The sequence below is a fragment of the Delphinus delphis genome, chromosome 5, assembly GCF_949987515.2.
Source record: "Delphinus delphis chromosome 5, mDelDel1.2, whole genome shotgun sequence".
Lineage (NCBI taxonomy): Eukaryota > Metazoa > Chordata > Mammalia > Artiodactyla > Delphinidae > Delphinus > Delphinus delphis.
Genome location: NC_082687.1, coordinates 22,111,636 through 22,137,910, shown reverse-complemented (window position 1 = coordinate 22,137,910; position 26,275 = coordinate 22,111,636). Strand labels below are relative to the sequence as shown.

The 26,275-nt window shown below is 39.1% G+C and overlaps 1 protein-coding gene across 2 annotated transcripts; it reads right to left on the bottom strand.

Annotated features, from left to right (window-relative positions):
• Nucleotides 1–3,290: 3,290 nt before the first annotated feature.
• On the bottom strand, nucleotides 3,291–19,390 carry ZNF330 (zinc finger protein 330). Of its 2 annotated transcripts, XM_060012083.1 has the most exons (11): nucleotides 19,233–19,390; nucleotides 18,749–18,844; nucleotides 17,219–17,350; nucleotides 15,519–15,538; nucleotides 15,347–15,417; nucleotides 13,201–13,280; nucleotides 10,692–10,818; nucleotides 10,127–10,231; nucleotides 6,380–6,426; nucleotides 5,214–5,331; nucleotides 3,291–4,058 (listed from the first exon to the last, which is right to left on the bottom strand). In XM_060012083.1, the coding sequence occupies exons 3-11, from the start codon at nucleotides 17,336–17,338 to the stop codon at nucleotides 3,784–3,786; spliced, it is 963 nt and encodes a 320-aa protein (XP_059868066.1). In that variant the 5' UTR covers nucleotides 17,339–17,350; nucleotides 18,749–18,844; nucleotides 19,233–19,390; the 3' UTR covers nucleotides 3,291–3,783. The 2 variants fall into 2 exon arrangements, with proteins under 2 accessions (XP_059868066.1, XP_059868064.1); XM_060012081.1 differs by lacking the exon at nucleotides 18,749–18,844.
• Nucleotides 19,391–26,275: the final 6,885 nt, after the last annotated feature.

Sequence of the window (26,275 nt, the reverse complement as noted above, 5' to 3'; positions counted from 1 at the left end):
TGTGATCTCCAGTACAATAGCACCTATCCTATGGCTCAGAAAGCAGGGCTGCTTCCCCTGCAACCCAGACCCACTGCAGAGCTCCTTCCTGCTGTGGGTCCCATGCAGAGCAGGCAGCCTTAGCATCATCTGGTATATGGCCCAGAACATTATCCTAAGGTATGAAATACGCTGCCTCCAGAACCCAGGAGGCTCACCGAGCGTCGTGCTGCCTTCCTCATGGCAGGAGGTGTATGTAGCAGTTTTTTACTGTGGAGGTGATGCACCAGCCTGTCCCTGACCACTGGACCCTAAAAATTTTATTGGTGTGGCATATTGTTCATAAGGTTTATCCCCTACTCTCTGTAACACGTCTTACTAAGGCCTCATTGTTCTAGCTGCATGTTCTTATTATCTATTTTATACATATTACTGTATATATGTCAATCCCAATCTCCCAATTCATCTCACCACCACCACACCCCGCTCCCCACTCCTCCACCCCTCGTTTTCCCCCCTTGGTGTGCCTACGCCTGTTCTCTACATCTGTGTCTCTATTTCCGCCTTGTGCCTTCTAGCTACTTCTTCCTCATCCATCCTCAGCATACTATCATTGATGAAGCAGGTGTATATTCTTTAGGATAAAGTGGCAGGGTTAATAAAGCCGTGGGACAAAACTATTGAATAGTATAGTGTCCATTCCATGTGAATGCAAACTGTTTCTGATCCCCTTTTTCGAGGAAGAGAAATCATTTGCAAAATCCAAGACTACATTCCTTGGACTTGGGCTCCATATATCTGCTCCAACAGAGGCCACATCCGGCACGGCATTTGCAATCAAGGTGACTACTTGGCTGAACTTGAAGTTGCCTATAGGCATCTTCCAGGATCCATGCAGTTTCAGCAGGGGAAAGACTGGTGAATTAATATAGATGGGATAGGATTTTCATCTCTGCATTTTTGAGATCCCTAAGGATGCCACTAATTTCTGCCATCATTCCAGGCTATACCATTGCTTTTTGCTCACTATCTTGGCTGCGGTAAGGAGGAAGTAGGAGGGTAGTTAAGTTTCAGAGGCTTCCACTTAGCCTTCCAAACACCCAGTGAAACCACTGTAACCTCGCATTTGGTCAAGACCCCTGTTATTATCCAACGCCTCCCTCACTTTAAGAAGGGAACAAAAAGGACACTTTGCGTCTCTGGATAGCAGTATCAATTCAGACTCTGTCCAACAGGCCTTGAAATATCTTATTTTCCTCCTTTCCCCAGAGTAGAATTATGAGTGAATGTCTCCAGGTTTGGGGGAAGCACTGGGGGACTAACTACCTTGTCCAGATGCCTTGTTGCTACAGGGACCTTCCTCCTGGGGACCTCTTTCATCGGTGGGCTATGGGTCTGAAAAGTGACTCAGGTCCAGAAACTGAGCAAGGGATGATAATTTTTTATCGGAACAACCACCCTTCGGCCTCCATGTTATCTATCCTTGATGTTGTCCAGTGGTACAAAAACTAAGTAGTACTCTCATTGTTACCCATTTATTTTGCCCCTAAGCTTGCTGTATTCTATTAACCTTCTCCGTAACTCTCTGCAGGTCAGGTCCCCTTGACTAACCACTCCCACCTTGGTAGTCATTACCATAGTTGTGACCCCACTGACTCTTGGCAAATAGGTGCTGCCACTGGCCACCTATTATTTCAGGGTCTTATCACCCACTGCCATCAGCAAGCTAAGTTTTACAATAGTTTGTTTCTATTGTCAGAAGTAGCCTACAGTCATCACTGAACTTCTGGGGGACCCTCGTGTTCCTCTCATCAGCACGTGTCTTTAGGGCCTTGTTAAATGGTATGTCTGTTGGGCCTTCCTGTGGAACGTAATCATCCAAAGAGAAATCTATCCATTCTGGCATATCCACTTCCCTCAACCTTTTCATTCTTTCCTCCACCATTTGCCGCTCAACTTTGTTTAGAATTGGCCATTGCTTTTTCCATGTTTCTACAAGCCATCCTGGTAGTGAGTTCACATCTCCTGGCACCCTAGCCGGGATGTTAAATCCTATTAAGAGAGTGCTTATCCTGCAACCCAAGGACCCAATGTGGGTGCTATTATCAAACTCTCCCCTAATTTTGTCCTGTCCCTCCTCATCAACAACCTCAGATTCCAGCCTCAATCATTCTCCTGCTCGTCCCAATACATCTAGGCCAATTCTTGCAGCTCCTTTGGGGTACAGTCTGTCTCCTGTCTCATCAGGCCCAGCTCCTCTCTGGCTGAGTTTTACTTAACCCTAATTAACAGTTTCTCAACCCTAATTCTAGGTCTAGTGGCATGGAGATAGGGCAAGTCCTCAAGGGGGCACAGGTTGCCTGGGGAAAGAGACCTCTGCATCATCATCTAGCTTGGGAGTAGGTGAGGCGCCTTTGCCCTTAAGAGAGAGAAGTGGGCTGCGACTGGGGGCTCAGAAAGTTCAGGAGTCTAGGGAGTGAAAATCTTCAGCGGCATCCATTGAAATGTCTCCATCTCACTCGTCAGGGTCCTGGATATTCCCAGACGGTCCCTTGACCTTTGCATAATAGACCTGCCGTGATAGGCAACTGTCTTTGAAGTTTATCCATTCAGACTACTAACTCCTGGCTTGGTCCTCAGTTTTCTCAGTTCTCCTGCTGCAAGAGATGAAACTTTTTCCAATGCATCTGGAGGCCCTCTGGCTTTCACACCTGGCTTTCGGTTGCCTGTTATTGCCCTCGGCTGTTCATTATGTTTCTATGGAATAAAAATGACTCAGCAATAGCCATCCTACCTGTTATCCATATGGCTACAATTTTCTCCGTACTTTTCAAATGCCAGCCTGATGACGCATTCCTTTCTACCACACCATCCCAATTCACTGTCAGTGTAAACTGTAACCACTGGAACTTGTGCCAGCAACTGTCTGTTCTCCACCTACCACGAATGATGGGGTTCAGCTGCATCACTTTGTGTCTATCACACACTATTAATCTCTGCTACCTATCTTGCATATTGGACAAAAAAATGAAACAGTTTATACAAGAATATTGGAATGCTTTCCAAAATAGATTTAAAATACTAAGAATAAGAAATCAAATAAAACATCAAAAGTATATAAGTGAGATACTAGATTCACTCAAAGAGAAATGAAATTTCCTAGGTAAAACGTGTGATAATACTGATGCTGAAAAATGGCTACATAGTCACCTTTGTCTATACATTTAAGCAGAAATAATAGGTATTGTTCAGGACACACGCTGTGAAGAAAGAAATGAATGAGTCAATTGCTAAAACACACATATAACTACTTAAGATAACATGAATATTTAATGAAAATTTAGCATATAACATCTGACGTTTATCCTGCAGACAAACGAGAAAAATTACAATAATTCATTTTACCCAATACATTTTACAAAATCAGACAGAACGATTTTCTAAGCAGTGTTAATAAAAACAGCAATTTAATTTCAAACAAATATATTACCATCCTATTCCTTTATCCTATATGTGTATTTAATTGGCAAACCTACTAGATTACTGAAATCAGTAAAATCCAATCCATGATGCTTCAACTGCTTGGATCGATTTGAAATTCATTTTTGAAATTCATTTTGCTTATGCTGGAAGCCTGATTATCAGTTCCTATTAAAATGCTATGCCCTACTCCTTGCCCCAGTGTGTGTGACTAGTCTTTCACATGAGGCTAAGTGACAGTACGTACACCTGTATAGCCACACACGAGTCATCAAGCACACACATTCCAGCTCAGACAAGGTCACCAATGGGCAAGCAGCTTTCCTAGCTCTCCTGTTCCTCATAGTGAGCATAGCCACTGGCATAGGTCCTTCCTAAATTCAAATTACTAAACAAATCTGATGACTCAGCATCTGAATCCTTTCCACCTTCATCTTCTTCCTCTTCATCATCCTCTGCTTCATACTCATCTTCTTCCTCATCATGGTAGCTGGTATCACCATACTTAGCAGATGCAAGGTTCTTCCAATAGGCGTCATACCCAGAAGCTCCATCTCCCTCTTCACCTCCAGTCTGCCTGCCAAATTTCAGGGAGCGTGCTACGAAAGACAGATATGTATGTAGCCCCTGATTAGCTCCAATTCTCTACATCCTCATTTTCCTCTACAATATATGAAGTCACATGAACCTGACTGGCTGCTTCTTACTCTCAAATGAAGAAGTCAGTCACATTTTCCTTATTTCCTCACTTAACATTTAACTGGAAAGACAGGAGACCTTAGAAACAACCATCAGTTCAATCCTACTTAGAGTCTACATACACATCATATATAAGAAATGATAAAGATGACAGTGTCATTTCATTAATTCTAGACAAAGTAGGAAAATGAATTAATAATAGCATTCTCTGTACATAAGTTAAATAAGGCACGTTAAAAACTAAAATGCTCTTTGTTTGATCAATTAAAAGTGCATTTTCAAATCACAGAACAGGTGATCTCATGTCATTACACTCTTCTCAAGAGAGCTACTTTATAATTCAGATGTCCTAGAAGACAAAGGCTGTCATTTCTTCTGCCTTAGTAGCAAAACAAAGGTAAGTGTAAAAAATGTCTCACCTCACTGTATAACTCTATCTTTGATTAAACAAAGTATTGTCAGAGTCATTTAGAATTATGGTTCCATTATGTTTGGTAAAGAGTCAAATTCTCTTTAACAAAATTGTGAGCTTCATTACTGTAAGCATGCTTGTAGTAATTGCATTCCTTCATAGAAAAGTTATATGAAAACTGTAAAACAATTTCCTACAGTAGTGATGTATAACATAATAAGCATCACTGCTCAAATATCACACACATAAGAATAGCTTCAAAATGAATTCCAACTTGCAAGTACTAAAGATTACCACCACTTGAATATTGAGGATTTATTGCTACTCAATTATTTAAAATGAAGCCTCAGCAAAAACAGAAAAATCATTCTTTTTGGTCTTAAATTTCAGTATTCACTATGTCATTAACTGAAGCAAATGCCAAATATCAGAGTGAATGACGGTATATTTCTTAAGTTAAATTGGGAAATTTTACCCACAAATTTTCCAAGGCTATAAAATTCCATTTGCATAACAGAACACATTCATCCTCTCAAATATGAAGAAAAGGCGAAAACAAAAAGAGAAAGAGAAAAAGAAGAGATAAACCTCGTCTAAGCAAGAAAGCAAAATCACGCCAGTGGTATTTTAACAAGAGCCTTACTTGACATGCTAAGATCCTTAGTTTCCTGAGTTTCATGTCCACATTTAGGGCAGGGAGGCTGTTTTCCTTTTTCTTGCTTAAACACCTTGCTCCTTGTATGATCATCACAGAAACAAGCCTATATAGGAGAAATAAAAATGAGCAAATTAAATAAGTAATTCAAAAAATATATGAAGACATCACTTAGTATTTCAAGGAAATGTAAAGTTAAAGATATACTTTTGCTAGGGCAGAGATTAAGAGTTTTGTTGGGACTGGTCATGCTCCTGATTTCAATTCCTTAAAGGAAAAGGTCTCTGCCAGGACTCTTCTGAACTATGGCCTAAACACAAGTCAGAAAATATATGCAGGGTATGATATGTAGACACGTTTCTTCGTAAATATGAGTATTCACAAAGCCTCTGATGACATAATGGTGACCAGCTTCTCTACCTGCACAGAGCACACAGTCTAACTGGAGACACAGACAAGTGGAGAGGCAGCTACACACACTACGCATTGCAAGGGAAGTGAAGAGGAGAAGCGCCAAACCAGACCCAGGATTCAGGAAAGGCTGCCTGGGAGACGTGAAGTCTTAACCGAGATTGGCAGGAGAATGGGGGTGCAGCAGGGTAAGCAAAGACGGAAGAGTGATCTAAGGCAGAGGAAACAGCACAGACAGAACTGGAGAAGAGTTGGGGGAGAATTAAGAGATAGGGTTAGGAGTATTAGCAGGAACCAGAGAAATGACTCCAAGAGGCAGTGAATCAGCTGCATCTGTTTAGTGATCTTTGACAAATGGAAATGCTGGAGACAAGGTCTAAGGAAACAAAACATTATGGAAATGTTCACTGTACTCAAACTCTACCAAGCAAGTACATTTTGACATAAGGTGAAATATGCTCCCATCATTTTGGTCAGAATGTTCTCTATAAACATAAGGTATAAAAACACTGAGCTAAGATTCAGGAGACACACGCACTAGTGTCAACTCTAAGACAAGCCAACTAGATGACCTATGAAATGCCTCTAAGCTGTCTCAACTTCATTCACAATCTCTAAAATAAAAGAAGTAAATTACATAATGTTTAAGGACTCTTGTAGATTTATTATAGCTATAAATAATCCAAGAGCTGATGGATGAGTATGGGGATTAAAAACAAAAACGAAAACATATAAAAGTATACCTTACAACGGAGACAGGAATGCTGACCAAGCCGATTGCATGAAACACCTGTGAGGGAAAGTACATAATATCCATTTTCAAACTTGGAATGAAAACACTCTTTTCCACAGATTTATATTTGATGTACTATCTTAGATCAATTATCAACGTTTTTTTCTCTGTCTCATAACCTAGAGGATACAAAAAATGAGATGCAATCCCCAGCCAGATGCAAGTAACCCAGCAGTTGCACAGACACAGCATCCTTTTATCCTCCAATCTCCTTCTATTGCTCCAAAACTAGGAGATGGCAAGCTTCATTAATGATATTTAGGAAACTGAAATGGTAAAACATTTTTTCAGTGACATTGGCTGGACTCTTCACTTAAGGATATAACAGTTCAGGACTTCCCTGGTGGTGCAGTGGTTAAGAATCCGCCTGCCAATGCAGGGAACACAGGTTCAAGCGCCGGTCCGGGAAGATCTCACGTGCCATGGAGCAACTAAGCCCGTGAGCCACAACTACTGAGCCCGCGAGCCACAACTACTGAAGCCCGTGCGCCTAGAGCCCACGCTCCACAACAAGAGAAGCCACTGCAATGAGAAGCCCGCACACCGCAACGAAGAGTAGCCCCCGCTCGCCACAACTAGAGAAAGCCCATGTGCAGCAACGAAGACCCAACGCAGCCAAAAAAAAAAAGGATGTAACTTCAATTTTTAAAAGAATAACTGTCTCCATTAATATATATTCTCTCCTCGTGTTGTAGGCTATTGCCATTTTTTGCAAACTTCTGATATGAGAATAGAATACTTCAGGTGGAAAAGCGTGACTATGAAGAGAAAATAATACTCAAGTGGGCAGGAAAACAGATGGAAAAATCCTAAAATATTTTATCTCTATTTTAGTCAGTAAGCCACATTAATTTTGGTCATTATCTACAATTAACGCAAATGTTAATGCAAATAATGCTCCTAAACGTAAGAGCAAATATTTTAGAAAAGCCAACTTGTCTGGCACATATTGAATATGCCAAAAAATGAAAAGACAAAAATAATTGAGAGAGGTATAGAAACAAGAAAACAAACTAAGCCTTACCCTGATATAGTCTAAATATAAACTATTAACTTTCAATTTACTTAGAGGTCTTGAAAAAGTAAAGAAAACAAAAGGAAATCTATCTTTATAATCCAAATATTGCAGATGTTTCTAAGTTGGGGATTCTTTTAAGTTTGCCTGGGTCATGGGGAGCTTTTTCAATCTGAACAGGAAAGTATTTTTTTAAAAACTCAATGATGATTTCTCAATTATGTGTATTATTATTGCTTCTGTCCAACCATCCTGCTTCCTTCCACAGTGACACTGCTATTTCAGATGGATTTATATTACCTGTCCTACATGCTAATAATAAAAGTAAAAATCAACTGAGTACTTATTATATATATATATATTAGGAATACATAAGTATACCAAATTACTCCAATAATAACTATATTATTTCAGTCTGTGGAGGAAAAAACCTGAAATCTCAATCATTTCTACTTGAAGGTATGCCCAGAGAGTAATTAGGTTCATTCTTCATTCAGTCAAAAGAGGATATATATCACCAAAATGCTACAAATCCCTTTCAAGTACAGAACCAGAACACAGACTGAAAGTACAAAGTGCCCAACCCAATTTCCCTGTGCACCAGGCACTTCTGATGCAGAATCTTCTCCCACCCCCGCCACCTGAATCTTTGACACATGCCACCATGACACATCCCAAGAAACTCGTTGTTGTCTATCACACCCTCACCCGTACCGCCGGAAACCCAAACCACTAGGATGGGATGTGGCCTTGCCAGTCTTCTTTCCCTAATTACACCTCAAAAACACACAGGCACTCCACTGCCCTGTTATTTTTCTCCCCAAGAGATAAAATCTTGAACATATATAAAAAATGCATTTCTCCCAGATTCTAAAAAATATTGTGACATTCCTAGTTTGAGACTGGGGAATGGTTTTCTTTTTAAATCTATTTCTATGTCTTCACAGTATTTTAAAAGAAAGCAGGTTAGAATACATCAAAGCCTGCTGACAGTAAGCCATTTAAATTAGAAGTCCCCGGGCCACTTTCATTATTTTAAAAAATAAGGGCAGAGTACACACATGTGTTTTGTTTTTGTTTTTTCCCCTCAAAACATACTTCCCACTGGTTATACAGGTAAAGAAGTATTTTATAGAATTTCCGTATCTTCCAATTCATAGTTGTACGCTCAAATCCAAAAATGATGAGATATGACCAATTAAGGGAATAGAAACAAACCATCTTTGGGACTTATATGTATGATTAGGACAGTGTTTCAGAGAAAATATTTCAAGTAGTGAATGGCAACTGGCGAAGGCAAAATGGCAAAGAAAAAATAAAGCAATTAAAAAAAGGAAAGAAAGACGATAAATTACAGTAAACCAAGGAAACCTGTGAATCTGCAATGAGAATGACTTTAACATGAGGTATCAAAGGCATGGTAATAAATTTATCTTAAAATCCTTTCAATTATTCAGTGTCTTTATTTTTCCTTTGTCTTTTACTGAATCACTAAAACTTCTTGATGGAAATATAGCCTTATCACTTACAGTTGCCTGTCTTTGGGGTTTAAATGCTACGGAATATACAAGGTTCCCAAGTCCCAAATAAAATAATTCAATTTTTATATTATACATTCTGCAGAAGCCTAGGAACAGCTCAAAAAGGCTAACTACTCTGAGATGTTCCTTTAATCTTTTGAGATTTTCTTTATAAATATCACAAGAATTACATAAGTGTGTGTATGTATGTCTTAGACTGATGACTTATCAACTTTAAATTTATAGATAAGTATAGGGATTGGCATTTCATAGCAGAACAAGAACCAAATTGAAGAAAGTGAATTTGGAATTTGAGTCTTTCCTACAGTGGTATCTACTATTCAGTAAGGGCTTTCTAAGTGACAGGTGCCATACTTATGCTTTATATGGGTTCTCACTTCAATGAACTCCTTGAAAAAATTAGCATCTTTCTTTAATACATAACAAAATTCAGGTTTAGAAAGATTTGGTAAGTTGCCCAAAAACATATGGCCAATAAGTAGAATTCGAGTAATGTCTGAATCTAAAACTTGAGCTTCTGAGAATCAACAGAATAGAAATAAAATAAAATGCAATCTATCTCTAAAGATGATACCCTGAAACACTGGTTCTCAAACTAGGATATACATGAGAGCTATGTGTGCAGGTTAAATACAGATGCCTGGCACCTGCCACCCACTTAAAGATAGAATCTCCAGGGATGAGGCCTTGACACCTGTACTTTTAAAAAACCTCCACAGGTGTTTCTGATGCACATTCCTGTCTAAGAGTCACTGGAACCAACTAGCAGGAACAAACTAGGGGTGTACCACTTATCTGGGGACACCTGAAAACAGGGTGGGGGAGGGTATGTTAGTTGTTATAATAACTTGGAAGTGAAAATGACTTTTAGCATTCAGGATCAGCGATGCTGCAAGGCCTGCAATGCCTGATCGATCCCACAAAATGAAGAACTGACCCAACCAAAATGTCACTGGCACACTGTTGGACAAAAATGGACTATATGCGTTCTAAGTTTTTTCTACAAACAGAAAATAGATATTGAATTAAATTACAGTCCATAAGAGGCCGCATGAAAAACTAGATTCCTTTTTCATTAAGTTTAACACTTATACTATTAAGAATCTTGGGTATAAAGAACATCCAATATATAAAAACTTACATTTAAATGTTTCCGCTTCTAAAACCTGGCAGCTGGCTTGATGTTCAAACTGATCATCTTCACAAAGAAAGTTATGGCAAAAAGAACAACTGAAAATTCTGCCTCCTATTGGATTAAAGAACAAAACCCACAAATGTAAATATGATAAAGTTTAATTTTAAAAACTTATCTGTAAAACTGCTCAGAAAAGATGGCAAGTTATTTCAGATTTACACTAAAATATCACAGCAGTTTTTGTTCCGGCAAAGGCTACAAAGAAAAGTGACAAATTGAACCATAAAAGAGTGAACTCCCACTGTACCCTGGCTACCCTTATATACTCACAATGCTCAGAGACACTTCCTCCCCTTTTACTCCCCTCCCTACCTGCCTAGGTAAAAATCCTAGTATTGCCTGATGCTGCTGGTGTAAATCCCTTTTCCAACTAAACTGACAACCACAACAGTGCCAGTACTTATGATTGATAGTATCCTAAAAAAAAAAATCATAAAAAAAGAGCATCCAGAACGTTTCAAAGTCAGCCTTCACTTCCAGCAAAGCTCGTCATTTGTATGTAACCACTCACCATGGTCCCAGACACCCCGTTCACATTCCACACACTCAGCATCGGTAAGCGGGCAGGCACAGGCGTGTGTACTGAGACACTTCCTACCATGACAAACCCAAGCTTCACAGAAGTCACATATTGCACCCTGCAACCAAAGAACATGAAAAATTAACCTGTGACACAACTGGCTGCAGCCATAGTTTAAGCAGTGGCAACCACCAAAATTATATACATTTAGCCACTTATCAACCTTAAGTGATAACGAGTGGCTTCATTAAAGAAAATGTACTGTTTAAGCCAAAATTAAAGAGTGTTTCCTGAAAATCAAACTACTTCACCAATAGCTATTTACAATATACAAATCTATAAATCAAAAGAAAAAGAAGCAGAAGGGAAACTATACACTTAACGCTAATATTAATCATTAAAATAAGTCAAAGAGCTGACAGTGTTGCCCCCAAACTGAATTTTACAATAAATCAAATGAAGTCTAGAGCCCATAATTTAAGCATTCCTGTCTATAGCAATTCTGGTAACTAAATGAAGTTTTTTCAAATACTAACATTCCTGACTTAAGAAAGTTCCTTCTTATCTGTGTAATTTATAAAATAAATATATAGCTTTTCTAGAATAACAGAGAGAAAATATTAAACTTCTGCCAGCATCTTTTTAAGGCAACTTATGCATTAAATCGTTATTATATCTCTTTGTTAAATAAAACCAAAATAAAATATTTGGAACTAAATGACAGGTAAGGTAAACTGTAAGACTACACACACCTTTAATAACACAATGACATCTACAGAACACTAAGAGCTAGAAAGAATCTTAAGGAAATGGAATTGGATGGCTTTTCATTTACAGGTGAGGAGGGACAGGGGCCTGAGACTAAGTCCAAGTTCTAGAGCTACATTAGAGCTGAGCTGTGATTCAAATCCAGGTCTTCTAACCCTCAAAATTCACTGTTCTACTATTCAAGGCACTGTAACAAAAGTGGAAAAGAGCAAATAGGAAGAATGTTTGGGGACTTGTAAAAATAGATTACCAGTGCAGATAGCAAGTCCTCGAATCTATCTCTTGGATTACTCAGGGTTCTAGCAAGAGAAGAATGACAATTCAACTGGGTAATCCAGGGGAGTTTAAAGAGATAATTCACAAAGAACAGGGAAGGGCTTCGAAAACGTCAGGGATGATGCAGATACTACCCCTAGGGCTGAAGGGCCAAGGGCAGGGAAGGGAGGGAGGTTCTACAACCACAAGAGAGAGCCAGCTGTATGCAGAGGACTACCTGGTCATATGGAGAGGAACTGGTGGCCAATCCATGTCGAAATCAGGACAAGCTGGTAGGGAGTAAGCTGGGAGAATAAACACCCGGATCATAATTTCCTCCTATCATCAGGTCTCCTGCCAAAGTCCTTTTTGGGCGGCTGAACCCAAAAAGAAGCCCTAAGTAAGACACTGATCCAGCCCACCACACAAGTCAGGCTCCCAGGCCAAATCAGGGGGAAGAGTCGGGGAGAGGGAATCTTAATCAGCAAATAGAAGATGGCCAGAAAAATCACTTTTCTAGAATTTAGAGCTAATGATGCATGATTCTACTTTAATGTATTCTTTATATAAGAGATCATTCATACTCATACAACTCAGTGAATTAAAAAAGTAATAATTTGATAAATCTAGACACAAGCAAACTACCAAGGACGATTACAACAGCTTCTGAATAAAGATAACACTGACAATCCTATACTTAAAATAAAGAATTTTCACAAGATGATTATGAATAATTCCAACTCTTCTATAAGATACCCACTCATGAAAAATATAAAGGTCTGCCTCATGATGGAAAATTATGTGTTCTTGGAAAATTATTAATATTCTACTATAAATATTACTTTCCTCATGGACTGACATTTGGACCTAAGAATAAATTCACACAATAGAATACAGTAAAACTGGTCAAGAGGATAACATTGTTTTTGAAAAAGAGAGCAAAATGCCTCACACAATGCAACTGCTTCTATTATTTAAAATAATGAATTTTCTTTGAAACATCTACATGTAACAAAGAGATAACGACATGTAATGAACTACATGTAACTACATGTAGTAAAGAGCATAATTCTGTGTTAACTACGTACTCTTTTTTGAAATGTAAAGCTTTAAAAAAACAATTAATCCTAGGTTCTTTTGGAACTACGTTGCTTATTTAACCAAAAGACTGAATCTTAGTTTAGCAGCACTTTCAGTATAGTAAATAATATTTTGTGATGTCTAATTAAGATATATTAGAAAGGTATCACTAACAAATGAATGTTGTTTAGGTCAACAATAGATAAGTTTCCCTTCCTTATACATTTCCCAAGAAGAAAGAAGAAAGCAGTCAAAAACAAGTGGGTAATAAGTGAAAATCACACTAAAACAAGCCACAGATAATCCAGATAACTCCAGACTGATTACATTTGGTCAGAATGCCTTCTCCTTATCCTCGGAAACCTACTGGTCTAAAAGATAACTACAAGAAGCTTACCACCATGGCAAGGCCAGTACTGTAGACACCAGCATGTTTTATGACACAGTCAGAAGACTTCATCATGCACTTTGTTTTCCCTAGCAAAGAAACAAATTTTCACTATTAGTCTTGCAAAGTACTACATGCAAATATTCACTAATTCCTCTTTTTATCTAGCCCAAGTTCCTATGGAAATAATTTGAAAATAGAGAGAGACCAGCACTATCTACTGCTTATATAACTGAAAAAAGAAAATGGATATAACTGAGACCTCATTACCTGAGTCAGATCTTTTGAGATTAGGAACTTATATGATAATTCATGTTTGTACTAAAATCAAAATTTGAAGGTGATGCTTTGTAATCTAATAATCACTAAAGCAGTTAAAAATCTTGTGAATTTTCAGGTGAATTCAGGGAGATTTTTAAATGGTATGCTTTAAAAGTGAATTTTACACTTTGTAATTCACAATAAACGCAGTCTGATTTGAAGTTACTGCTTCTTTCTTTCCCTAGAACATATCAAACCAAAGCAAATCAAATAATAATTATGCAAATTATCTGGTTCATTTTTTTTTTTATGTTTGACCATAGTTAAAAATTTACAAACTTAGCCCCTGGGTAAACATTCTTCTAAAAGAATTGTCAAGTAGTGCCCAAATGAGCACAAAAATCAGGAATATAATGATAAAGCTAAAAATCACAATACAGCCACAAGAGCTCTTATCTAGCAGCGAATTACCAACCCGAAACACTGTCAGGACATTCACTTATCACATGCTGCGAGAGGATGAATGGTGACATATTAATCACGCATCTCAGACTCCACAAAGCAGAACATGAAAGAAACAGAAGATGCTCAATTTTCCACTTCCTTGATTACCTAAGAAACAAAGCTAGACAACAGGAAATGGGAAGAGAAACAGGAAATGAGGGGCAGCAGCCCCCTGTCCAATACTAAAGACAAGAATCAGTGAGTGGGAAGTGTATCCGTGCACAGCACCACAAACGCTGAAAACAGGGGAAGGGCCTAGCGACAGCTTATCTCAATCTTCTCCACAGTCTATTTTCTCACTCTACATCCATTTGTCTTTTGTAAATAAGGATATAAAAACTGGCAAATGACTGGTCTATCTAGGCCAGTGTTCTCTTTTCCATTAATTACATACCTCAAAGCCGTCTCTGAAAGCTAGACCTACACTAGAAACATTCAGGGGTGTGGTCCTAAGCCTTCCTAACTTTCTGCAATGTTATCATGCATAAACACAGTTAAATGAGCATATCTCAAACTGTGTTTCACCTGAAACTATTATCCTATAAGCAAAGGGGATACTTGTTCAAATAAAAGTTTGGGGGACAAACCTGGAGTAAAGACAATTAATCAGGTTTCTCTACTGGAGGTCTTCAGAACCTTTAACACATACATAGGTAAAAGAACTCTCCCAGGTGGGAATGAGGGAATGAAACACGCAGCGTGTCTCAAATGTATGCTCTGCTTTAAGAAATACCTACTAATATCTCAAGTATTCTGTGGAAGACTATTTGGGAAACATGGATCTTGTTGTTCTATGAACTACTATTTAGTTTTACTCTGAATAATCATTTACTCTGAATAAAAGTTTCCACTTATACTTGGGAACTAGGTAAGTGGCTTAGGAACTCTATTCCACTCACTTGGGAATACATGTGAGGAAATTCAAGAATCATACGCTAAGAACCAAACAGAAAAACAACTGATCACAAAAACTGGCACCAGGTAAATGTGGAATAAAATTATTTTCAACAGCCTAACACACTGCAGGCAGTATCAGCAGAAATCAAAATTTAGGAAAGTAAACAAAGGATATCGACAAGACTAAGACAGTATAAATAAAAATGCAGCATCACCAAATGTTATTAGTCTGAAATCTAATCTTTCCACGTTTAAAACAACACATGGTACCTTTATCTAAACTGTATCTTAATTATTTTCCAGCATTACATCAAAGAGACAACACCAAGGCTTGACAGTTTTTTGATAGGCCAAATAACATTTTATGTAGTCTTATTAATAGTAAGGTATAACATTACTGTAAATGATAATGATGAACCCACAGGTTCAAACTGATTAAATGCCAAACAAATGTTTGATAAAAGAAAAGCATGTGTTTTGATCATATACTTACCACACTGTGCACAAATTGGTAACTTCTGTACAGAATTACAAAAATAGCAAAATGCTCTATTCTTCTGCCGTCTTGTCATGTAAAAGAAAATTTTAAAATTTAGTCAATATCAGATAAAAGGTCAGTCTATATTATTATCTATAGATAGAAAAAGAAATAAATAAAAATTTACCTCTGACACTTGTCACATTCCTGTAAAATATAAAAACATAACATTAATTTGTCTACTGGCTGAAAACTGCAAAGTTACTTGAATTCTAAAGAATACCGTTTTTCATGTTAAAATTTAAGTGACATTTGCCCAAACCCTCCAATTCCACCCATGAGTACAAGCATCTATACATACTTTTAACAACAAAGGTATGCTTTGGGGCATACCACACTAGAGAAAGTGGCTTTTTCACAAAACAGGCTACATACAGTAGTGGTCTGCTTTTTGGATTTTTTTAAGCAATCAGAAAAATAATACAGAATGAACACAAGAAACAGTAGAGAACACAGTATGTTGAAGCTCACAGAAAATCCAGAATTCTAAACATGGTATTAAAAAGCTCTCCACAATCTGGTCTCTAACGACTTTTCAAACCTCCCTGGCCTATTCTCTTTAGATTCAAGTCACTATTTGTCAGCCATTCTCAAAATATGTCTTGTATTTCTTCTTTTCCACGCCTTACTTATTCTAATACTTTTCCCTGAGAAGTCCATCCTCACTTCTTCACCTACTGGAAGTCCTGGTGATGATCCCACCTCCTCTGTGAACTGTACCCCAATTCCATACTCACCTTTATTACCTCAGTCCTAATGAACCTTAATCCCAATTGTACCTTTTCTGCAGCACTTACCAAAGTCTAGCCCTCACTGTATATATTTATGTATGAGTCATTTCTTTGTCCTCCTTCTCTTCTCTAGAAATCACCCTGGCATGGACAAGGGAGTCCCCACTGTCCTATCTGTGCTATGTCATCTCGCTCCCCCTCACCCCCCCACCAACCCAGTACAAATGCTGGTTAATCCTGGGTTGGGCACCCACCCAAGCCCAACCCATCGGAGTTCTTTCCCTCTCTGAGGGCAACAATATGTGATGTGAGACATGGGAGCTATGGACCCAGTGGCTATGGACCCCCCAAAATGGAATAAAACAATCTGAGAAAATGGAACTAAATAAAAGCAAAAGACAGAACTACAAGTTGTTTCAGGTTCCAGCTGTCCCTGCATCCCAGCTACATCCATGCCCTTCCCAACTACACAAGTTAGCCCATTACTCATTCAATAAACTATTTCTCCCTGAAGTTACTTAGGTTGGATTTCTGCCATTGATAAACATTAAGTAATACAGAAAACAACCGAGCTATAAGCTTGAGGAAACCAGGACTGTGTCATTCAGCTACGTATTCCCCTCAGTGCCTAAAATAGTCCCTGGCACAGAGTAGGCACACAATACACATATGAGGAATTAAGTCACATTAAGCATTTCATATGTGTTCAATGAAATCAAAAAAGAAAAAAAAAAGAGGAGTGGGAACAGAAAAAGTAGAGAGGCGTGGAAACAGGAAGATACGGGATAACTCAGAGAAATACGGTCAAAGGAAGGGAAGAGGTAAGGATGACTTAGGATGAAAAGGCTCCAATTAATAGGACAAACTGAGGAAGGCATACTAGGTTAGGGAAGCTGGAGAATGTCACACAGTTCCCAGTATGTATTCCTGTTCAATACATATCTATTTGTCACCAATGGTAGCCAAGGTAATATGACAGCTTTCAGAAATAGCAAAATCAAACAAAATTCACCACTACTCAGTGTTAATGAAAACAACAGACATGCCTTTAACATAGATTTATATAGTTTTTCAATTGATAACCAAAAAAACTTACCATTGAAGCATTGCACGGGTGTTTAGCTAAATCGATAGTGCTTCTTGATGCTCTTAGTTGTTTTTCACGTTCCCGGCGATTCTCTGCCTTCTTCCTCGCACCAGTCTTTTTTTTAGGCATCTCCCCTTCTTTCTACACAAGCAAACAGAGAAGATATAATTGCCTCGTTGCATTTGCTATTTTAAAGAAACTAAGGAATAGCAGAATGAAATCTTCTAATTCTCATTAAACTTTAAACGCAACCCTGCTCTTTTGACGGTTAAGCACATTTTAAGCCTTTATGCATCATTTAGCACACATCATCCCAAATAGATGACTTTTAAAATAAGGCATTTATTTGTATTACCAAACAGTTCTAAAAAATGTAAACATCAAAAAGATTTATCCTAACAGCCAAAATGGTTTTCTTTCCCACAGAGCAAAAAAAGTTTCTCTGATATTCAATATTCTTTAAAAATTACTCTGTAGCAAGGGAAAAAAAATTATTAGGAATAAATAACAAGAATCATTTAAAAGTATATTATTTACCCAGTTTATATCACTTTTTTAAGCCCTATATTCAGATGACCTGATGCTGCCAAGTCTTCTACTATGTCTAATTTCTCCCATGTAATACCTGAATAAAACATCTAATAGTCAAGTCAAATGACAACATTAACTACAAAGCCAAACTACCCTCTCCGAAAAGATATTAAAGGCATCTGAGTAGCTTTGACTCCCTGAAAGCTGCCTTTCCCGCTACTTTTACCTGCAGTGAGCATGTAATTCTAACAGGGTTCAAATTTAACAGTATGTGTTTACCACACATATCAAAATAAGGACTTTAAAACTGGTTTTTATCAGGTAGTTGAAAGAACTACCTCATTTAGAAAAACAAGGTCTTCACTAAATAACACATTTTTATTTGGCTTTTCATCCCATCTGAAGACACAAGTTCCCTGAGGGTTCCAGCCCTATCTTTCTTGACAATGTTTGCTTCCCAGCCCTGCCTGAAATAAATTAAGCCTTAACAAATGAATAGATACATGAATGAATGAGTCCATGTGCTTGCTTTGAAATAGAATCTCAAATTTCTTAATATTCTTCAAAATACATGTATTTTTTAAAAAAGTCTTTGCTAAGAGTGGTTCTCAAAAATCAACTGTGGAATTCCCTAAAAGCACAGATTTAGACTTCTAGGCTCTATCCAAGATCTACAAATTCCAAACCTCCAAGCACGGTTTTAAGTTTCACTGGTGACTGACACACAGCCTTCCTGAAGACAAAAATATTCAAAGAAACCAAAGTCGTGTCCATGATACAGGGAGAGAGTTCCATGAAAGCACACCTTGACCCTCACATTTCTCATTACAATACAGCAAAATCATACACCAGCTTGTACCTGGAACAATACTAAGGTCACTCATAAAGTTGTCCTAATTTCCGGGTTTCAACTCTGATGCTGGAATGCCCAATCAAAAAACCGCGCGGTGGTTAGTTGCGACTTAAAAATATGAACAAACCAGACAAGGAGGTTTAGTGGGTGGTTACCTGAAGTAACGTCCAGGTCCACTAGGTCACCCTTCCGGTATTTACAATGACAAAACTTACAGGGTGAAAAGTTGTGTACTGCCCTCGACAAAGGAGCTAAAAAAATAATCACAGGGTGATCACCGGTTGAATTTTCTGCGTCCCCCGGGGAGAACCCGCTGGGAAAGTTGAGCCTCATTTTTTTCTCCTCTAGTTTGTTTTGTAAACTTAAAGAGTGAATTCTATTTCTCAGCGTTATACGGGTTTAAGCCCTTCTCCAGGAACGCTCCCACTTCTTCAGGACGTGGCCCGTGTCACGAAATGAGAAAACAGTCCCGGGGCCACTGCGGCTTTGGAGGCAAAGCCTGCAGCCGGAGGACCCAGCGGGGTGCAAGGGGAGCCCAGGGGAGAGTCGGCGGAGGTGCCACGCGACTCTGGGAACCAACGGCCGTCCCCGCCTGCGGGGCACCCTCCCTCGCGCGCGCTCCGGGCCGACCTCGCTCACCCTCGCGGGGAGGCCGGGCTCACTCCAGGGGCCGAGGGGCAGGGAATGGCGTGAGGTCCACCCGCGGCGGCTGCAGATCCAATTCGAGGACCACGATTCCGGGGGAAAAAATGCTACTAAGCCCCGAGGAAGGCGGACAGAGCTGCTTCCAGGCACTAGGAGCCGGACCGGATGTCCTCTGACGTAAGCACGTCGACAGGGGAAGGCCCGCCCACTTCTCTTCGCTCCGCCCCGTCCCTCCCCCTTCCGCGGGGGGCGGGTCTCCCAATCCTGGGCGGAGGACATGACTGAGAAGAGGAAAAATGGGGGAACAGAAGGAGGAAAAGGGTGGAAATTTTATTACCTCAATTTTGTGTTTTCAGAAAAGGAGAAATCTAAGCGAAGAGAAAAATCTAAAAAGAAAAAAGAAATGAACTTACCACCTGGTAGTGGATCAGTTGACTCAAACAGAAAATTCTTGCCTAATTCTTCTGGAAACTTTCTGCTACCCGCATATTTTGTGCCCTCACATCCCACTTTTCGTGTTTGCTCCACAAGTTGTCCCTTTAGTTGTCCAGTGAAGTTCTGTGCTACCCTCCTTTGTCTATTTCCACTGGCCTTCTGGAATTCCATTCTTTTGTGAACAAATTCTTCCACATTCTGAGCCTCTAGTGTGTTTGCTGCCTGTCCTTAGCTGAAACCGTAACATCACCCCCACCCCCTTGCAGAGTCCGTTTGCTTTAAACTTGAAAGTGAAGGTTGCGCATTTTCCCACACTTCCTTCATGTCTTGGTTAGGGGGGTGGGGTGTGTCCCCTGCTTCCCAGTGCCTCACTCACATAATTCATCCTCGTTTTTATGTAGCAGTGCCACTTTTTATCCTTCCTTGTTGCTATGTTTTACCCTCGCCTCACGGATGGAAGACTCTGGAACCTGACTTCCAACTTGTGCCACCACCCAGAATCACATTAATATCTAAATGGAAGATCCATCCTCTTGGGTTCTGGATTTCTTCATCTCCAGTAGCCATCACCTCTGCTCCAAGACAGGCACCCACTCTCATGACTGTACCCGAGGCCTTGTCATCAGGTGGAACTACTCCACCACTAAAATCCAAAATTCAAACATCTAACCAACCAACTTCCTAATTACCAACTCTCTCAGCTGTCCCTAACGAAGACTTCGAATCTAATGATCCTTCTCTTTTCTCCCTATCAATTATCCCCCTGCTTTCTTCCCTTCGTTTCTTCCCCAGGTAATAAAACACAATTCATCACTTCAGTCACAATTTTCCATGTTTTTGTCCTGAGCAAACCAACTGGAACATTCCCAATTCTGTTAATTCAACAGCTTGCCTTTCCTTTCCTACTCTGGACATCTGAGTGTCATTAAGGAGAAAAAAAGTTACACAATCATGATTCTACTCTAAATCCAAAGTCACTGACCTCCACAGGTCTTTCAAAATTGCCCTGCAAGCCTCCTATATTTTCCTAATCAAGCCCATCATTCTCATTTTCCATGAGGGCTTTATCACATCTTCTCCCCTTTCGTCAAACTTCTACCACTTCCTCCATCAATTTTAGCAGATATTATTGCCTCCTTTCTCACAGAGAAAATAGAGTAGTATCAGTAACAGCTAAACAATATCATTGTGTGCTCCTGGCATTCTAATTACATGTGTAGTGTTAACTCGTAATTTTACACATGATGAAACTTGGTCAGAGAGACTGTGCAACTTATTTCGATATCACCCAGATGGTTTCGCTTGCAATGTCGTCTATTGTAGCAGTCTTAAAATTTTTGGTCTCAAGACCCCTTAAAACCTCTTAAAAACTGAGAACCCTAGCAAGCTTTTGTTTATGTGGGTTATATTCAATTGATATTTACCATATAAAAAATTAAAACAGATAAATTTTAATGTTTATTTATTACAAATTATCTTGATAAATCTATCACATGTTAACATAAATAGCATATTTCTATGAAAAATAACTATATTTTCCAAAACATAGAAGAGTGGTAATGATTTACAGTTTTATAAATCTCTTTAATGTAAAGCTTAATAGAAGGCAGGTGAATTCCTGTATCTGCCATTCCATTGAGAAATGTTTTTTGTTTTTGTTTTTTTTTGCGGTATGTGGGCCTCTCACCGTTGTGGCCTCTCCTGTTGCGGAGCACAGGCTCCGGACTCGCAGGCTCAGCGGCCATGGCTCACGGGCCCAGCCGCTCCGTGGCATGTGGGATCTTCCCGGACCGGGGCACGAACCCGTGTCCCCTGCATCGGCAGGCGGACTCTCAACTACTGCGCCACCAGGGAAGCCCTTGAGAAATGTTTTGATGTTTCCATTTTCCCTACAAATAGTTAGCCAAGGAAATGGCACAGAACCCTCTGGGGAAGAACTGGGGGGATTATTACAATGTACATCTTTTAATATTTCAGGGCCTTCTTCCTATGGATCTGGCCTTTTCCCTATTTATGGTTTCCAGATCCAAAAACTGGCTCAGACTTTAAAACTGGGCAAAGAACTGTGACTCATTATTAGAGTATTGCTCTCTGGCTCCTAGTCATACACTCCCTTGATTTCTTTTGTTTGTACAAACTGAGCCATATCCTTGATCGCTACCCATCCCATTTTGTTCCCAGAGTCACCATATTCTGTTATCCATCTCCCTAATTTTCTGAGGATCAGACCCCTCTCCCTCACTACCACTCTGTTCTTGTCACTCATTACAGTATGGGCCAGGTTGCCTTGTAACTTAAGGCAAGTTATTAACCCAGTGACAGGAGGGAAGCTGTGGGCAGATCCTGAGGGGAGCACAGGTTATACCACAAAGAGGAAGCCTCTGCATGGTTTTCAAGCCAGGGGAGCACAGGCCATTAATGGGGAAAATTGGACCGTGTTCAGACTCAGAGGGTTCAGGGGAATCCAGGGATTCAAGATTTTCAGGTATCGCAACCCAGCCCATTGCATCAGGGTTTCTTTCCAATCCAGCACTGTGACCGTGGCATGGCCGACCTAGCCGGATTGTGTGGTTGTTGATCTTCTTTGGAGCTCTGGCTCACTTACGATTAAGTGCTGGGCCTGTTCCTCAGCTCTTTCTGCCCTCCCACTGCAGGAGATAAAAGCTTCTTTATCTGCTACCAAAGAGGCCTGAATTTTACTCTTAAATTTTTAATAACTTTTCATCATTCTCAGCCCTTTGCTTTTTCCAAAGAATCAACTTTGCTTAACAAAACTAGTTCCCCTGACCTTAAGATTGCTATTTCCCTCGTATTTCTTTCTTTTTTCCCCTCATATATCTTAAATGCCTGATACACTGCACCCACTAGTGTGTTACCTTCCATTAGAATACATTCCAGTTCACTACTGATAAAAGGTTAACTATTGCACTGTTACCTTGTGCCAAGGTCCATCTGTCCCTCATCTATCACCAATAAGGAAGTCTGTATTGACAGTGGCCAATGATTCAAGTCAAAAACCCCATATTAGCTCCTGTTTCCTTGGCTCAACCCTGACATCAACCATCTTGGGTTGGCTTCTCTGGAAGCGTACCCTGAGTCAAAGATGAGTATAGGGAGTTTGATAGGAAATGTTTTGGGAATACCATCTGAGGAAGGGATGGTAGTAGCCATATTGGGCAGAGGGAAGAGTTGGCCTGCAATATAGTCTCACTGAAGGCCTTGACTTTGAACCTGGCATGTCCCTTCGGAGTTGAGGCAAGTGGGCCCAGCCTTTATATACCTGTGACATCAGTCACTGGATGTGGGCTGACAAGGGAAGCGGCTGTGACCTGGGACCAGATTACTCCTTAAGAGGACTGACAGCTGCATTTTGTCAGCTTGCTGCAGTCCCAGCAGCTCAGGGAACAAGTCCTTCACTTCTGAAGAGGAATCTGGGTAGTACCTCCCAGTATTCACTACGAAGAGTGATGGCCAAATCAAGAGATATTCAAAGACAAAGAATCTTTATCATTCATAGACCCTCACTGAAAGAATTCCAGAGAGTGTGCTTCCCGAAGATGAAAACAGAATTCAGAAGGAAGGGGGGGGGGCGGGAATGCAAAAAACAATAGTGTATAATCAATTCATTGGACATATAGGGCAAATCTTAAAACGTTATCCATACAAAACGACAAAACTATAATAAACAAATTGGATACAAAAACTAGGCAGAACTGAAATATTCTCTAAATTCAATGCAATTCAAATCAAATCCTGAGAGGGGCTTAAAGTGGAATTTTACTAGGTAGTCCTAAAATTCATATGGATAAGTAAACCAGGAATATCCCAGACCATTTTAAACACCAGCAGAAGAGAATACCTTTATTTATTATAAAGTTCCAGTAATTAAAACAGATGTCAACAAATAGACAAATGTGACTGAATAAAAAGCCTAAAGACTCACATACATTTTGCAACTTGGTAAATGGAATCGTCTGCGTTAACATCCGTGAGAAGAGAGGTATCGTTCAGTAAATGATGTGGAGAGTATTGGTGATCCATGTGGAGGAAAATAAAATTAGATCCCTCTCTATTTAACAGCATACATAAAAATACATTCCAGATGGATTAAAGATCTAAATATACAAAGCAAAACTATAAAACTATTGTAAGAAAATATATGAGAATGTCTTTTTGATCTCACGGTACAAGTGATTTCTTAAATAAGTCACAAAAAGCAAAAAATTACAGAAAATAAATAATGCATGTTACTGATTAATAGATTTAATTTAATAAATTTAATTAAATAATGTATGTAACTGAATCAAAACTTTAAACTTCAGCATGAATAAAGACACCACAAGCAAAGTGAAAAGGCAAACTAAAAATTAGGGGATTGAATTTGACATGTATATAACTGACAAAAAATTCATATAGAGACTCAGTTATCAATTGATCAGAATTATCAAAAGAATCACCATTCATTGAGAAAACCACAAACAACCAAAAAGAATTACAGGCAAAAGATATAAACAGAAAATTTTATAGAAGAGGAAATCTAAATAGCATTAAAATATCCCAATCAATATTACAATGGAGTACTATTTGCACCCAGCAGATTGGCCAAAATTTCAAAGTCTGGCAATTCAAAAAATTGAGAAAGGGTGGAGAAACATATTTTAAGCAATTCTGGTAGGAGCATAAATTGTTAAACCTGTAGCACGGTTTTGTTTTTTGTTTTTAGAAATGACAGCTGTACTTTTTGTTAAAGACCCAATTTTATTTTTTTATTTATTTATTTTTGGCCGTGTGGCCTGTGGGCTCTTAGTTCCCCAGCCAGGGATCAAACCTGTGCTTCCTGCATTGGAAGCGTGGAATCTTAACCACTGGACCACAGGGAAGTCCCCTGTAGCACTGTTTTTAATAGCAAACGTTTTTAAACAACCTATCTTAGTTAGGGAAAGGTATAAGTTATAGGCAATCTATATAGCAATTAAAATTCATGAACTTCATCTATAAGCATCAACGTGGGTTACCCCAAAACATTATGCTAAAGAAAAAATCAAATTGAAATACTATTTATGTAAAATTTGTAATGCAAAAGACCAATTGTATACATAATTTATGGATACATATATATGTAGTAAAAGTACCAAAACATCCGTAGAAATGATATTAACTTCAGTTTTTTTATTATCTCCAGTGAGGGAAAGGAAACATATCGATGATGTGAGAGGTATTAACTATACTTTTGGCTGTCAGAAGGTAAGCCAGGATGAAGTGAGAGAGTGGCATGGACATATATACACTACCCAATGTAAAATAGATAGCTAGTGGGAAGCAGCCGCATAGCACCGGGAGATCAGCTCAGTGCTTTGTGATCACCTAGAGGGGTGGGGTAGGGAGGGTGGGAGGGAGTCACAAGAGGGAGGGGATATGGGGATATATATATATGTATAGCTAATTCAGTTTGTTATACAGCAGAAACTAACACACCATTGTAAAGCAATTATACTCCAATAAAGATGTTAAAAAAAAAAAACTCCTCAGCTCAATTTATGTTTAATTATACCTGCAAAGTCCCTTATCAGGTCACATAACATATTCATAGGTTCCCAGGATTACAGCATGGTCACCTCTGTGGGGGTGGGGGGAGGGGGAAGATTTTGTTTATCACACCCTCTAAACATGTGAGTGTTACTTCTTATATCTTCTTCATCTGACACCCTCACTTGAATCCTTATGATCTGCCTTGACTGTGGGAATCTTCTTTAACCTGGTATTCTGGTTTTCAGACATTCCTTTAAGTAGGAATAAGAGAGGGAGAGATGGAAAGACACTGCCAATGCTTGATTTTTGGAGAGCAGTGATAACTCAAGGTGACGAGAGAGAGACCAAGTGTTCCAAGAGAGACCATGCATGGACCTGGAAACACAGTGCGTCATCTTATAAAGGTATCGCCTTAATGATTTCATTTTTAAAAATCAAGATGCAAGACCCACTTCTTCCCTTCTCCACAATTGCACATAATTATTATTTTTAATTGAGCAACTTCCCTTCCAACAGACACACACACACACACACACACACACACAAGCAACCAAAATTGGAAAACATAGTAACTTCTTAGAATCAATTTTTGCTCAAAGCCTGATCTGAGGTGGTTGGGGAATTTGGAACTGTTCCTTGGGACCTAGAAATTAAGAGGCTATTCTGTGGGATTTGAAGACATCATCAATTCTCTTATCAACAAAATATGTGTCTTTTATAGTGAAATGAGATATGTTCCCAGCTATTTGGCTCCCAAGAAGAAATGTTTCTCCTTATAATGGATACTCCTTCACACACAAATCCTGAAACATATTCATGTTTTGAACTGGAACAAAAATATTCATTAGAAGAATGATATCATTTTGTCCTGTCTCTATAAATCCATCATCTATCTCAATAACAGAAACTATTTTTCCTCTCTAATTTTGTCCTCCCAGACCCAATTCTCATTCTTTTTGTTTCCTTTATTGCCTATGAAGCATAGCGCAGAAAGGAAAAAATGAAATATGAAGAGATAAATAATAGCTTAAAAGAATCTTCTATTTTATCATCTCAGGTCCTTTGGTTTCTGA